The sequence below is a fragment of the Helicoverpa zea genome, chromosome 1, assembly GCF_022581195.2.
Source record: "Helicoverpa zea isolate HzStark_Cry1AcR chromosome 1, ilHelZeax1.1, whole genome shotgun sequence".
In the NCBI taxonomy this organism is placed as follows: domain Eukaryota; kingdom Metazoa; phylum Arthropoda; class Insecta; order Lepidoptera; family Noctuidae; genus Helicoverpa; species Helicoverpa zea.
Genome location: NC_061452.1, coordinates 12,080,072 through 12,096,200, shown reverse-complemented (window position 1 = coordinate 12,096,200; position 16,129 = coordinate 12,080,072). Strand labels below are relative to the sequence as shown.

Genomic DNA, 16,129 nt, shown 5'->3' with positions numbered 1-16,129 from the left:
AAGAAAATAAACCATCTCCATGTTGTAAATTCAGCACTTGGCGGTTAGACCATAGCTTACAGCTCTTGTGGTACACACAAATAAGTTATTTTCAATAACAAAACGGCGTGTTCCGAGCAAACCGCAACCATTTATTATCTGCTTATTAGACACTTTAACAACTACACTTTCATTAGTTAGTTTTCTTAAACTATTGTGGTTTTGTCCTTTAGCTTATTTTATGTTGTAATAGATTATTAACTAGACTTATTGTGTCTAGCTAAATATTAGGAAAAAATAAATATATCTTGGCGTGATCTACAAAAATAGGTATACTATTCGTAGAATGCATCATACTACTGCATAACTATTTTGAAATCAAATAGCGAATATTCTACGTCATACACTGCAGAGGTTTATAGTTTTCGTGCAAAGGTCCATATGTTCTTAGTCACGCCATATAATAGTTATAGTTCGGCCATTCAGAGAATGCGTTCCTGACACGTCGCGATTGAACTGACGACGTAACTTTGCAATGGCGTTGCAGTTACGATAAAAATATTTTTGCTGGTTGTTTACCGTTTTAACAATTGAGGAGCATTAAAACAACATTATTATATCAATAATCAATGAATGTAGTTACGTCGTCAGTTCAATCGCGACGTGTCAGGAACGCATTCTCTGAATGGCCGAACTATAAGTCCCTGAAGGAATTGCTTGTGTAACTGTAGTTTAAAGTCGGAAATCAAGTATTAGGTCAGAGTGTTCTTGAATTAGTTGTCGTGACGTTAAAGGAAACATTAATGGCTTTCGGATAAAGTATATGTTCAGATTATCGCTGTATACTACAGGGAATTAGAACTAAGTACAGCCAAAACATGGTATGATGTATATGTTGGCTTTAATGGATCTCTAGAGGGATAGAATTTGACATGATTGTATGGAGAACTTTAAGGACAAAACTAAATATTGTGTGCGAATATCCCGGGTCCCGTGGAAACCACTTGGATTTGTGCCCCGCGTTAAGGCAATGACTGGCCGACAGAAGTCAGACAATAATTGAAATATTATAATATTATTTTTGGTTCCAGGTCGAATACAAAGCGAGCGTCAACAAGCTTTGGAGAAGATGGGTATCAGTGTGCAGGCCAGCGGTATCAAAGTGGAGAAGAACAAGTATTACCTCGTCAATCTGAATGCTGACCCCTCGCTCAATGAACTGCTCGTTTATTATCTAAAGGTAAGTTCTCCCGTAAATCACACAAAAAAGTGTTTTGCTTAGAACAATAACAATGTCGTCATGATACATATACATAGAAAAACACGGTTATCGTATTGCAAACCATCCAAACTAACTCGATTAACTGTGTGACAAAACATAGAAGAAATCAGTATTTTTACTAGGTACTGTAGGACCGGGAGGCAATTATCTTGCTCAAAATGAAAAACTGATTCGATATCACGACGTTTATTGTTTGGGCTCGACAGGTGAAGTCACACTTCAATATAAAAACTTATTCTATGGAACAAATCGAATATATTTAAAATGATTGTCCGGGCAGTACCAAAAATATCTAACGAATAAAACCTTATAACAAAAGAGTTTCTAATTAAATACTACGTCTCTACATCAGCTACGCCCTTATGATAAAGTCGAAACTTTATCACAAAAGCGCAGCTCTAGGCCGGCAATCATATTAAATGTCCCTACCTAAGCCTATCTTAAAATTGACCTATGCGTGGAAATTACAAACACGACCCTCACAACGGGATAGTTTACAATAACATGTAAGTTGTTTACTTAAGTGTGCCAAATTGCACTGCAAGAAAACATGTTATCGTGAACTTTTTCGTGGCAAAACCACGCAAAAAGCCCCGAAACGTGCCTCTAATAGCAAAGGATATTCAAAGTGAACACCCATCCTAAAGGGATTACCTTTCAAGCAAAGAAAAACTCTGTATTGATAACTTACAACTTCGCCGGACGCTAACGTGTCAGATGATAAGTCACCGTTATCAAAGTTTCTCACCTATCATAACATTACATACATTATTGAATATTAATAAATCAAATATTGGGATCATAAATCTTCGGCAGAAACCATTGTGTCAAGCAAACACTCTTCGCGAGGCTATGCCCCTTATTGCGAAGTTGATCTCAACCTCAATTCACCATCCAAACATTCTTTCTACATTAAAAGATACGAAATTTATGGATTTTATTCACAGAGCAATAGTAACAAAATATAATATAGGCTTGATGACATTGGTTATCTTCATCTTCATTCGCACTGAAGATGAAGTAGCTCTGCCATCTTATCCCTTCACCGGCAATGCTCGTACAACTCGTTCCAGGTACCATGAAATTACAAAACACGTATTAGAAACATATGAATCAATCACAATTTTTCCTATATTTATATTTATTTACATTCTGCCTATTTAAAATTTCTAAACTGCTATTAATATTACGCAGAGGAATACGTTTTTTAAACTGCGTGTCTAGCCGGCGCCTCCACCAATTTGTAGGACCGGGAGACAATTATCTTGCTCAAAATGAAAAACTGATTCGATATCACGATGTTTATTGTTTGGGCTCGAGAGGTGAAGTCACACTTCAATATAAAAACTTATTCTATGGAACAAATCGAATATATTTAAAATGATTGTCCGGGCAGTACCAAAAATATCTAACGAATAAAACCTTATAACAAAAGAGTTTCTAATTAAATACTACGTCTCTACAGTACCAAGTATCTCAGCCATAGGACGTCCACTGCTGAACATAGGCCTCCTCCTTAGATCCTTCTTTTTTAGTTAAAGAGAAATGGACCTAGATCTTACTGAGGTTTATTCTTGACTTAATAATCTTTCAACAATGCCTATCACCTACCTATCTCATCATAATACCTCAACCTGTCTCGTATACCCATATTCACACGCCCTTTCTAACTCCACTCTCATTCCCCAGGACCGCACACTAGTAGGCGGTTCCAGCTCAGCCGACATCCAACTCTCCGGGCTGGGCATACAGCCGGAACACTGCCAACTCCTGGTCGAAGGTGGCGGCTTGCACATGGAGCCTCTCGGAGCAGCGCGGTGCTTCGTGAATGGAACTCCAGTCGTGTCGCGAGTCAGGCTCGGTCATGCTGATAGAATACTGTGGGGGAACCATCACTTCTTTAGAGTTAATTGTCCTAAGGCTGCTGGTAAGTTTGAGTAGACTTTGCTTATAAAGTGTATTTTATTTATTTTAATTCACTATTTGGGCTACTGTTCACTAAACGCCGCTGTTTACCGACAAACATTTTAAGTATCGTGCTGTCTCTTTCTGCGTATTGTTGGAAATTGACAGTAATAGAACTCTGTTTTCAGCGTATCAAGACTAATTCTGTTTAGTGGTCAGTTGTACAATAGTGCCTTATAAGTAACAATGCATTTTTGTACTGTATTGCGCTGAAAACCCAACCGAAAAAATATGGCGCTTTTCAATTCCATTATTGCTTTCGAAGTTATTTAAATTAGCTTACAAATGTGGTTTATTTGCACACAATTTGCTTTTGTTTGACATTTCCTTTTGTTCTACTAACGTCGCGTTGTAGAACAAGACTCTGGTTACTCGACAGCCGCGGCATCCGAGCCACAGACTCCCGCGCAGCCGATCGACTACAACTTCGCGAGAGATGAGATCATGTTGAACGAGTTGAGCAACGATCCCATACAGACTGCTATATCCAGGCTTGAGAAGCAGCATGAGGAGGATAAACAAGGTAACTGAAAATATATATAGGTAACTTAAATAATGAAATATAGGTAACTTATTCAACTAAACTCAAAAAAACTTATTCAAGTTAGGCTGATAAATCAGCACTTTTATAACGTTAAAATCAAAAGACAGCCCCCAAAACGCCACCCTTCACCACTTCCTATGTGTTTTCGTTGGGAAGAAGTGCTGTAAAAAGTTGAATTTGAATATTAAATCATAGAATATTTGAACTTAATCATGATTGAAAGGCAAAGACTGTGTACATTTTTCCTACTTACTAGGTGAATATTATTTTGGTTATTTACCAACGTATGTAATTATTTTGCAGTGGCACTAGAGAAACAACGGCAAGAATACGAGCGACAGTTCCAACAGCTAAGAAACATACTATCTCCCTCTACGCCTTACCCACCATACGCGTACGATCCGCTCAAATTAGGTAAAGCTCATACTGATTAATTTATGTTGATACAAAACATTCTTTAAGGTGTGTAAAGTCTGATGGGGAATTATTTAGATCCACACATAAATAATAATAACTTTTTATACCCTTCAGGTAAAATGACAGCATGCACGCCCACAACAGCGGCTCGCGTGGAACGTTGGGCGGCCGAACGCGACGACACCTTCAAGCGCTCGCTCGGACGACTCAAGGCCGACATTCTGAGAGCCAACGCCTTGGTGCAGGAAGCCAACTTCCTGGCTGAAGAGATGAAGAGGAACACCAGGTTCAGTGTCACGCTTCAGATACCGCCGCAGAATTTGAGTCCTAATAGAAAGGTATGTAAAATAAAGTATTTACATGATAAAGACGAAAAACAAAATTGACATAATAAACATGCAGTGTAAAATTGCTTATTAAAACTGTCACTGTGTGTTCTAGCTTGAAGATTGTTGTGATGAAAAGTGTAGATATATGTCTGGCAATCCTGCTATAAATTTTCTATTTTCCGACGTTTTTCCTTCATCATTAATTTATTCCTCATTCGATACGAGTACGGTTGCATCTTTGACCTCTCTATTAATATGACTAAACAGTCAATACATTAACAATTTACTGATCAGTCGGATCGTGAAATTTGATTCCGACCGGCTACCGGCTTTAGCCTTATATTTATCAAAAATATTCTTACTCCCCAGCGCGGCGCCTTCGTCTCCGAGCCCGCTATAATGGTAAAACGTCCAGGCCGGAGCGGCCAAGTCTGGTCAATGGAGAAGCTGGACAACAAGCTGGTGGACATGCGCGACATGTACGACGACTGGCGCCGCCGCCCCGCGGACACTGAGGTACGCCTGCCCTCCACTGACACCGTAAGTTTACTAACTATTACTAACTTTACTCAGGCGCCACCTGGGTGATCAATTAAATTGTATTACAATAAAAATATATTCGCAATCTAATAATCATTGCGCAATCTGCAATATAAATTCTGCACAGGTAATAAAATAAAATTTTCGCAATTTAATTGATCGTCTAGGTGGCGCTTTCTAGAAGTAATGCTCGCTAGTATGAATTTTACAAAGTAAGACCATAAAGAGATAAAGCTTAGATGAGCACGCTAATGTAACCACTAATTGGTATTTGGCTAATTTGCACCAACATTTTAAGAACTCAGTCGCCTCGTAAAAATAAGTGAAGTAAGTAAAGTTGAAGTGTGAGGTAGCTTTGTAGTATCGGGTTCGATTCCCGCAACGAAAAAACCAGTAAATTCCTAGTGAAGGCGAAGAAAAAACAAATAAAAGTTTAGTAATTTAACACCTTAAGGTTCAATTGGCAATTCCTATAGTAATTAGATGTTTAGTTAACAAGTAACAGTGATCTGTATAATTTAACATTTTAGACCACTATAAAGGGTCAAAGTGTACTAGTTTGTAAGTTCAGTAGATCGCAAATTTATGCCGCTTAGCTAAGCTTTAAAAAAAACCTTACCGTTTTTCAATACTACAAAATCTCGAGCCCCTTTTGTAACCCAGGAGCCGTCAGAAACAGCAATAGATCCGTTCTACGAGTCACAAGAGAATCACAATCTGATCGGCGTCGCCAACGTGTTCCTTGAAGCGTTGTTCCATGACGTCACGTTGGATTACCATACGCCTATCATCAGTCAGCAGGGAGAAGTCGCTGGAAGGTTGCAGGTATGTTCATGTAGAACTTATTATTGGGGTGATTGGGTCAAGTCAAAAATGAATATGTTTATTGAAATTGGGCTAGTTAAATTAGCACTTTTTAACTGGATAGAACCTCAAACACACCATCCTTTTCACTGCTTCCTAGTGTTATGGCTGAAAAAATGAAACGGTGATTAACAAGTTCCCATAAGTCTATTTGATTATCCTAAATAAAATTTTATGGGAAGCAGTCCTTCATCCAAAGGACGGCTAACCGTGACGAACGAATAATGTTCCTCGATCATGGACAATACGACAATACTAATATAGATTAGATCATAGGGAAAAATAGTAGGCAGGCTGAAATAAGTCGAAAATTAAAAGTCTGTGAAGACAAGATGAAGATCGTTATGTTTTTGTTTTAGGTTGAGATAAGTCGAGTGGCGGGACAGTTTCCTCAGGACAGAATTTGTGAAGCGGCTTCCGACAGTTCGGGCGATATGAGAGATGATGACGATCCTGTTGACCCTGCTACACAACAGGTATGTGTTCAATAGGTACTTACATAAAGAATTTTTACTTTAATTATTTTTAAATGTGTATTGTTTTATCCCTTTAAATCTGGGGACAACTTAGGTTACTTACCTCGAAATATTCAAACATTACTTAACTTTAAGTTCTACTTTAAAATATTTTTTTATTTAAATTAATTAATTAAAGTGAGACAAAGCAAGAATAATGTTAATGCAGTTCTCAAAACTGAGTGGCATATCGAGTATCCAGCCATAAAAAAATTACGACAACATTTAATTTATTAAACAGTAGTTCTGTAGCCGTTTACAAAAGTCCACTTACAAGTATCCTCTTTTACCATATAACCAATGTTTTTTTTATTACCACAGGTGACAATCCGCGTGGCTATAAAACAAGCAACAGGCCTCCCCCCATCGCTATCACACTTCGTGTTCTGCCAGTACTCGGTATTCGGCGGCGGCGGGTCGGGCGAGCCCGTGGTCGTCCCGCCAGTCGTCAGCGCCGACTCGCCCGCGCCCGCTAACCCGCCCGCCAACCCGCCCGCGCCGCTGTCGCCGAGGCATCAGTCGCTCATGACCTTCAGATTCGATCATAAGAAGGATTTCACTATACCGCTCACTGAGGAGTTTATTGAGCATTGTGCAGGTATGTGATCGAATATATTTATTAGATACAACTAATAGCTGGTTTACACAGTACGAGTTAGCGTGCGAGTCAGCCTGCCGAGTAGCTGCACTGCAATAATTCGCACTGTTTGGACGTCACTTACGAGTAACTCGCAAGTGCGAGTTGGACAGTAGCTCGCATCCGAGTTACTTCAACATTTTTTGTTTTCACTCGCCTGCTCGCCCGGCAGCAACTCGCACATGACAGCGACTCGTGCGTCGCTCGCATCGTTTGGACGCGTTCGGCAGTAGCTCGCCAGTGCCAGCAGGGCAGTTGTGAGTGAAACCCGTGTTTTTTTGTGTGCTACGCCTGTGTACTAAATCGAGTTCGAAATGGCTGCGGATAGATGGTCTTCTGACAATAATATTTCATTTATGAAACATGTTCACTCGACATCGCGACACGACTCGTACTGGGCAGTAGCTAGGTGTCGTGTAGACAGCAAAGGCAAGGCGAGCTACTGGCGTACGAGTAGACAAACCGAGTAGCTGTCTACTGGCCAGGCAGCAGCTCGCACTGTGTAAACGAGCCTTTATACTTGAAAATGTATATAATATGTAGCCTATATGCTATTCTGTATGACATGAAAATCCATCTAGTATTTTAAGGCTGAAAAAGGAACAAGCACATAATGGGCAAGACGACAGTAAGACGGAATCATTAAAATATTGTGTTTAACTGATAAAATATTGTGTATGTATGGTGGAAAATGTCTCCATTTTAAGATTTAAGACGAGATTATTATTTTATTTGAGAAAATAAAATGACAAAATACTGCCATCCGCCATGATTTTTAAAACGCCAATCACAGAGTGTTACGTCAGCCCTTAGTAAATACTGTCACTGTCACCGAATTTATTTCGAGTTTCGACTATCTCTTGAGTTTTATCAGTGTTTAAATTGACTAAAAGTAGTGTCATAAGATCTATATCGGTCTTTTGCTTACTTACTTAAATTTGCTTTACTAATTAAGCCATGGAACAAGGATTTACTAAGGCAAACAGTTCTAATTTGCCTCGAGTGGATTTGTTAATGTTGGGAGAGTTCCTGGCGTCAAACAAAGATTTCTGTTCAGCAGAATTCAGAAACGTGAAAACTGCAGCGTAAGTACTATTATTACTGTATGAATTTTTTATAAATTTAGAAGATATTTTGTAAAATATCACTTGATATATTAAGTATTTGAGGTTATGTTTTCGTTATGAGAATATGTTTTGTGTATGTAATCTACGATTAAGTATGTAACTCTATATTTACACACCTATTTTTTTGTTATAGGTCTTCCAGGCCGTCGTACGGTGATGATGCCATAAGTTATGTCCAGTTAAAACGCGATGGCAATCTGTGCGTGGTGAAGTCAAAAATCTGTCCAGAACACAAGGTCCATGGAAAGTTATATGGAGTAACATTAGTAGTTGACGAAGTCAATGAGACAGTTGTTTCGGTGGATTGCCACGACTGTGTTGCATCACAAGGAGGCTGCAAACATGCCGTGGCTTTTCTTATGTGGGTGCATCGCAGGAGTGAAGAACCATCTGTTACATCAGTTGAATGCTACTGGATGAAATCCAAGCTATCAAAAGTTGGAACTACCATAAAATACATGACAGCAAAAGATTTATCTGATGCTAAGCCTAGCTTGCCATCAAATAGTGTAGTATTAGACAAGTTTATCGAGGAAGGGAGGAAAAGGCAACTTCACAATTGTGAATTGATCAAATTTCAGGAAGATTATGTGCCTGATAAAGTGATTACATTCTCCATGCACAAACTAATATTAAAATATAAGGAAAAATCCTGTGACATATTCTTGGAAAAGCTTGTATTAACCGATGCAGATGTTAAACTTATTGAAGAAAAAACAAGACAACAAAATAAAAGTAGTGTTTGGTATGAACTAAGGTATGGTAGGATTACTGCTTCACGAGCATATGAATTCACCAGATGTAATACCAATGATGGAACCTTGATTGCTCAGATAATGGGTGGAAGAATCCCAGACACACATGCAATGAAACGTGGCAGAATGTTGGAGGATGAAGTCAGGGAAACAGTTTCATCTAAACTCAGAAAAACAATAAATAAATGTGGCCTGTTCATCAGCAAAAAATATCCCATGATAGCTGGATCACCAGATGGGGTCTGTGACGAGAGTATAATAGAAATTAAATGTCCGATAAGTACTAAGACTCTCAAAAATTATGTTAATAATGGGAAACCAACCAAAAAATATTATGCACAGATGCAGTTGCAAATGTATTTGTCTGGTCGTCAACAAGGCTACTTCTGTGTTGCAGATTGCAATTATAACATAAATAAAAATGTAAATATAATTTGTGTGCAATATGATGACAAATATGTTTCAGAATTTGTTTTAGCCTTAGTCCATTCATGGAAGCATAATGTGTACCCACTATTGTACCAAAGTGTTGTTTAGTTAGTCATAATATGTAAATAAAACAAACAAAGTTAATTAGTGCTTTTATTTTTTCCTATTTAATTATGATCATACAAAAAGAGGTTAAATAATCATAGGTTCTAATTTGGGAGGTGATGGGTCCTGCACTGACGTCCCGCTAGGGGTGTAACCACTCTTAATGGTTATAATCATAGGTTACTTAACTAAAGAATCCTGCAAATTTATTAACCCACAGGCGATAGTTATAATGTCATCCAGAACTTTAACAAGACTGTAATTTACACATGCATGTGGTTTCAATATGCGAAATTCTCTTAAGCGACGAATCACTCTCTCCACATGTATTCTTAAACTGGCAATTTGTTTAGTTTCCCTCACCTCAGTTTTTGAGAGTTTAGCCCCTGTTAGAACACTAGGAGGTCGCATTAATTTTACACCATGTTTCAATAAATATGTTTCAACATGCTTAAACCCTCTATCAGCCATTACACACATGCCTGGTTCCAAACATTTAAAAAAATCACATGTTTCCACTAGACATGTGTCTGTTACTCTTCCTCCATACCCAGGTGATATGTAATTCACCAGACCATTTGGGGTGCATGACACAAGATATTTGATAGTGTTTGCTTTTTTATATTCCGACCAGGAGAGACATTGATTTAAAGCTTTTGATGGCTTTTGTATTTCTATCTCTAAACAGTCGATGATACAACTTACTTGATTATATTTATGCCTAAATGCCATTGGTAAATTATTTTTTATTTTAAATTTATCTAATTTTACCAAGAAAGGACGCATTACACTAGCCAACAAAGGAATATTTTTAAGAAATATCTTACTAGCATAACCTGGTGTTAGGGAAAAATCATCTGCAAGCTCTTTGAATGAGTTATTTAGCCTAATCTTTTTCAAACACATGAGTAAATGAACTGGAGGAATGTTTGTATTTTTTTCAATTAAATCTATTAAATAATAACAGTCTTTAGGTACACCAATATAAAGCCGGGGATTTCTGTTAATTTTAAGTATTGTGCATTGCAGCATTTGAGTTGACTCTTTTTGTTTATCATCTTGTTTCAACTCACTGCAATCTGAACATGATTTTGTTTGAACAGATATAGTTGGTGATGATTCTCCATGAGTAATGGAGGGTGTGTACGAAATATCACTATCAGAGCGGTTTTCAGAGACAAACATTTTTCTTGAACATTTATTTATGTTTGATGTGCTTGCAGTTGGTTTGATTAGAAAAGTGTATCTTGTTATCTTAAATGGCGATGTAGAGACAGATTGGCGATCCGGTTTCAATGGCGATGTCATCTGGTTTACAAAATTAACTTGAGTTTGAACGGCTTTGCTCCTGAATTTGTGTGTGATGTAAACTTGGATGGATTTATTTGCAGACTTATTTTTCTCTTGTGTAATACTTTCTGTATTTCCATGCACAGCTGAAAAGCAAACACATAAATTAATATTTATTGTAACTTATAATTATAATCCCATAATTAAAACTCAAAGAAATTATGTATTTGATTTTAAAGGTGTTCCATAATGAGATACACATATATAATGAGATATTAGTACACACATTTAGTACCTCACACATAAAGTATTCGTACCCATATTGTTTATTATAATTAAAAATTAGGTACTACTATTAACATGCGATACAATTTACATAAACAGAATATAAACTTTAATGATTTACATTTTATACAGGTTTTTTACTTCTAGTTCTTTTAGTTGTTGTTATGCTTATACATTACAAAGAACCATACATTCAAAATTGATTGGTACCTGAACTTGATGATGTCTCTCCAAACACTATAGCTTTATTTACAATACTTTTATCTTCCAGATCTTTTATAGAATCTTGAATTAATTCCTGTCTTTGCTTTTTTACAGTATATGGTCATTCGGTCATATCAGATGCTCGTTTTCTCCTATCTGCTTGGCATTCAAATTTAGTGGGTATACACCCTGGTTTCATCCGAATTTTCGACACAGAACCCATTATGTGATATTCCATATAATTATCCATATCATGTGGCAACTGGAAAATGAATAAAGTAATCAATAATCAATCGTGAATATAAAGTCGATAAACAAGCTCTATACATTTCGAGGTTAGATTTACTACCGAATACCTTGTAATTAATGTTTAGTTTGTAAAACAATGTCGCAGAATATTATGAATATAAGGAATAACGTTAAAACTTACGTCAAAATGATCTTCGCAGAAATAAATAGATGTATCAAGACGAACAGCTTTAGGATCTCGCCGTGCAAGAGTTAGCCACTTATATCGCATCGTTTTATCGTTTGGCACGTAAATAAACACTTTGTTAGGGGTTTTTATTGACGTATTAGTGCACTGCGGGACCGCACACCACTTATATCCTTTAGAATTCATATTAAAATAATATTTAATATGTTTTATTTGTTACTCGACTCTAATGTTTACAAGTTTGCTAAGGATTGACGTCACAGCAAATGTCAACGTCGGTGACTGCGTTTTGGCGCGAATAAATTAACATTTCATTAAAATTTAATTTTTTTCAATAATTATTTAATAAATTACAGAAATATTATATTTTTTAGAAATAGTAGATAGTTAAGAATATTTTAAAACACATTTTCAAAAATTGTCGTCTTGCCCATTAGGTAATATTAAATATGCAACAAGTACGCCTTCTGCATATCGAAACAAAATAAGAGCAAATAAGTCAATCACACACTATAAATTAAGGCTGGTAATATAATTGGTATAAAAACACCATGTAAACTTTTTTTAACTAACACAGAATGTAACAATTTGATGACACTCACTTTCCCCATAACTGCTAACTAAACAAAAGTAAAAAATAACAACTTCACCAAACTATATTTATAAAAATACAACTCCAATATTCACCTTTTCATTTTATTCTATCACCAGAGGGAGCCCTATCTATCGAAGTATGGGGCCACCGCTCGGCCGGGTTCAGTCGAGCCCGCGGCAACTGGGAGGTGGAACAACAACAGCTCGCCAAAGCGCGGTCACTCGCCGACCGCTGGACCGAGCTCACGCGCAAGATCGAACTCTGGGTCGAGATACACGAGCTTAATGATAACGGAGAATATGCGCCGGTTGAGGTAAACATACGTTGCTAATACTTGTTATGTTTTCTTTTTTGATGTCACAGTTAGTGTGTGAAAACGTATAATATATGGCTTTAATTTTACACACATCAATCAAAGAAGAATTTAAGCCTGCAATTTTATCCATTTTGTTAAGCCGCACACAGATATGCGAAACGTATCATGCAATGTACCATGAAAGGAACATTTCATAAGTTTGGACGCAGGGCGCGCACGTTGTTTCCAGTATGCGCACCGCAAATATAGCTTAGTCTGTCGAGAACACGCGAAGACAATAGTGCGTGATGCTTCTTCCATGGCTCGCGCGCGTTCCGCAGGTCTGCATACACACAAGCCGTCCACACTGACGCTCCGTGCCCACTGCGCGCTCCCCCGTGTTCGGCGACAAAACCGACAAAGACCGTCGCGTCGCGACGTTTCGCTGTTATCGGCGTTCCGATTTGTCTGTTTTGGTGTCTTATCCATATATATAGCTTCAATATGTAACTTAAATCTTTGTTTAAAGGTGGTACAACGCAACGATGTGTGGACGGGTGGTGTCTACCAAGTGCGGCAAGGCCAGCAGCGCCGCATCGCCGTACGTGTGCGGCCCGCACACAACAGCGGCACGCTGCCACTCGTGTGCCAGCAGATACTCAGCATCGAAGTCGGCTCCGTCAGTGTCAGGTATGTGTGACGCAGCACACAACAGCGGCACGCTGCCGCTCGTGTGCCAGCAGATACTCAGCATCGAAGTCGGCTCCGTCAGTGTCAGGTATGTGTGACGCAGCACACAACAGCGGCACGCTGCCGCTCGTGTGCCAGCAGATACTCAGCATCGAAGTCGGCTCCGTCAGTGTCAGGTATGTGTGACGCAGCACACAACAGCGGCACGCTGCCGCTCGTGTGCCAGCAGATACTCAGCATCGAAGTCGGCTCCGTCAGTGTCAGGTATGTGTGACGCAGCACACAACAGCGGCACGCTGCCGCTCGTGTGCCAGCAGATACTCAGCATCGAAGTCGGCTCCGTCAGTGTCAGGTATGTGTGACGCAGCACACAACAGCGGCACGCTGCCGCTCGTGTGCCAGCAGATACTCAGCATCGAAGTCGGCTCCGTCAGTGTCAGGTATGTGTGACGCAGCACACAACAGCGGCACGCTGCCGCTCGTGTGCCAGCAGATACTCAGCATCGAAGTCGGCTCCGTCAGTGTCAGGTATGTGTGACGCAGCAAACAACAGTGGCACTGAACTCCAGAACATCTTCTGGAGCCCTTAATAGGGATGCGGTAGCTCTTCGAGCAATACACATTTACATCAATAAATCACATCACAAATTGTTGATTTAACTTCATCTTGCGCAAACGCAGAACCAGGCAAGACAAGATACCTAACTACATCCCCTGTCATTTATACTAGATCTGAACATCAACGAGTTAAAATATTGCATCCGTCTTTTGTTTTTAGGTCACGCCTACAAATGCCATTGGACTCGTACCAAGACGAGGATCTAGCAGTATTACGCGAGAGGTGGAGCGACGCGCTGTTTCGCAGGCGGCAACATTTACATGCACAATTACAGGTAAATTCTAGAAAAAAATGTTTTATAGATTTTGTTAGATTTGTTGATGTATTGATGAAAGATATAGATAATGGGATCAATGTCGAAATTCAATTTCTAGTAAAAATTATCGGATAGATAGGTTATTGAAATTTGCAGCTAGCGACTAAATATAGACCTCATAATGATCCAAGTATTATAATGATTTTCTTGTGTTTTGTGAATAGAAACTGGTAAACATGTCGCCGTCGATGAAGAGTGAACGTGACAACGAGCGTGAACAATCGCTCGTCGAACAATGGGTTTCACTTACCGAGGAGAGGAACGCTGTAAGTACAACTCAATCAGCCTATTCTCATTTATTTATTTATTTTTTTAGGCAACTAGGGCGCATATAAAATACAATACATAATTAACATTACAATATTTATAAACTAGTACATAAAAACATTAAAAAAAAAAACAAAAAATCTATTTGTCGACACAAGCAGGCTTATACAATAGGAACTTATCCTGATATTTTCGCAGCGAGTTATGTACAGTTAAACACATTGCTTATTTGATATATTACAGGTGTTAGTCCCTAGCCCGGGCAGTCCAATCCCCGGCGCTCCGGCCGCGTGGGTGCCGCCTCTAGGCATGGAACATCACATACCCGTGCTGTTCTTAGACCTTAACGGTAAGTACCGCTCAGATACCTATGTATAGTCTTCATTTCAACACTTCTTTATTTTTTATTTATACCGTTACCGTACGGGATAAACGCTAAGAAGAAGAAGAAGACCGTTGCAGTAGGCAACTAAGGCACATAGAAAATACAATAATGATAAAATAGCTTTTTTAAGTAAAAAAACCCTCACCATTTCAGAGGAACTGAACTCAAATGCAGATTTTGAAATGTTTGACGATAAATGGAAAAGGAAAATGTTCGAATCTTTGAATTTTTGTGAGAGGAATGCGTGTATGAGTATTCATATTTAAACAGTGTAATTTACCTTCAACCTTCATTGTAAATAAATGAACAAACTTAAATATGTACAAAGTTAAAACATCCTTCCTGCCATTCCCACAGCGGATGACCTAACAACTCACCCTAGCGGCGAAGAAGTCACAGTGGCAGGCTTACACTCGATCCTGCCTAAGGAACACGGCAACAAGTTCTACGAGCTACAGATATTGCACCATCACGACAAGGATGTGTCTGCCGTCGCCTCGTGGGACTCCTCTATACATGACTCGCAGTACCTCAATCGGATTACTGAAGGTAGGTCGTTTATATTGTATAAGCATAATGTTATAAAGTTCATGATAAATAACTGCTGAAATTGTCAGTTAGTTAAATTGTCCTGTTGTTATTATATTTTATTTAATTAATCTTTTGAGCAAAGCGATTGCGCAATTTTGCGCAGTATCGCGGTAAAACTGCGCAAAATTTCTAACTCTTGAACATAAGATCGTGTTAGTTGCATATTCCTATGTTTGTTTTAAGCTGTAATTCGCAGCAAAGTCTAACTAGTTTCATTCATCACCTTGTGCAAGCAAGGTTTCCTGATAAGTTGCTTAGATATTGCTATAAAGTCGAAAAACACTATCTTTTATTACTTTGAGCTTTGATGATGTGTTTGATTTGATGTGCTAAACATAATGTTATTATTAATTCCCCAGCCAACGAGCGCGTGTACCTGATCCTGAAGACCACCGTGCGTCTGTCGCACCCCGCCCCCATGGATCTCATACTTAGGAAACGACTAGGATTAAACATTTACAAGCGACAGAGCCTCACCGACCGGATACGGAAAAAAATCGTCAGGTTAGTCGTCAGCCTTCTGGAATGTTCTTACACTATCTTTCTTACTACTTTTTAGACAATTATGATGGGCTAACGCTTATTTTGTTTAATTAATGGCCAGACTTAAACATGTTACTTTTCCGTTAGAGTTAAACCTTTATTACTTCTTCATATTATTGTTTATT

The 16,129-nt window shown here is 38.6% G+C and overlaps 2 protein-coding genes and 1 pseudogene across 12 annotated transcripts in view; 2 read left to right on the top strand and 1 right to left on the bottom strand.

The window, feature by feature from the left end:
- LOC124631044 (kinesin-like protein KIF13A) overlaps window positions 1-16,129 on the top strand; it is a 135,934-nt gene that overhangs the window by 104,205 nt on the left and 15,600 nt on the right. For 6 of the 11 annotated variants that reach the window (XM_047165203.1, XM_047165173.1, XM_047165195.1 and 3 more), the window contains exons 10-25: window positions 1,071-1,219; window positions 2,951-3,188; window positions 3,582-3,749; window positions 4,074-4,184; window positions 4,302-4,525; window positions 4,886-5,056; window positions 5,720-5,881; window positions 6,280-6,396; window positions 6,757-7,033; window positions 12,415-12,611; window positions 13,123-13,283; window positions 14,062-14,176; window positions 14,383-14,484; window positions 14,729-14,834; window positions 15,228-15,419; window positions 15,821-15,965. In XM_047165203.1, the coding sequence (XP_047021159.1) occupies window positions 1,071-1,219; window positions 2,951-3,188; window positions 3,582-3,749; window positions 4,074-4,184; window positions 4,302-4,525; window positions 4,886-5,056; window positions 5,720-5,881; window positions 6,280-6,396; window positions 6,757-7,033; window positions 12,415-12,611; window positions 13,123-13,283; window positions 14,062-14,176; window positions 14,383-14,484; window positions 14,729-14,834; window positions 15,228-15,419; window positions 15,821-15,965 (2,635 nt within the window). The remainder of the gene's footprint in view (window positions 1-1,070; window positions 1,220-2,950; window positions 3,189-3,581; window positions 3,750-4,073; window positions 4,185-4,301; window positions 4,526-4,885; window positions 5,057-5,719; window positions 5,882-6,279; window positions 6,397-6,756; window positions 7,034-12,414; window positions 12,612-13,122; window positions 13,284-14,061; window positions 14,177-14,382; window positions 14,485-14,728; window positions 14,835-15,227; window positions 15,420-15,820; window positions 15,966-16,129) is intronic. The other 5 variants (XM_047165232.1, XM_047165186.1, XM_047165241.1 and 2 more) reach the window with 3 other exon arrangements.
- On the top strand, window positions 7,681-9,527 carry LOC124631094. The gene is made up of 2 exons (XM_047165264.1): window positions 7,681-8,157; window positions 8,333-9,527. Exons 1-2 carry the CDS (start codon window positions 8,030-8,032, stop codon window positions 9,489-9,491), a joined length of 1,287 nt encoding a protein of 428 aa, XP_047021220.1. The 5' UTR covers window positions 7,681-8,029; the 3' UTR covers window positions 9,492-9,527.
- Window positions 9,523-12,110, bottom strand: LOC124631085 (annotated as a pseudogene).

Coding starts and splice junctions, on each gene's coding strand:
- LOC124631094 (XM_047165264.1), top strand. CDS start 8,030: ATGGAACAAGGATTTACTAAGGCAAACAGTTCTAATTTGCCTCGAGTG. Junction 8,158..8,332: donor AGAAACGTGAAAACTGCAGC/GTAAGTACTATT, acceptor TTTTTGTTATAG/GTCTTCCAGGCCGTCGTACG.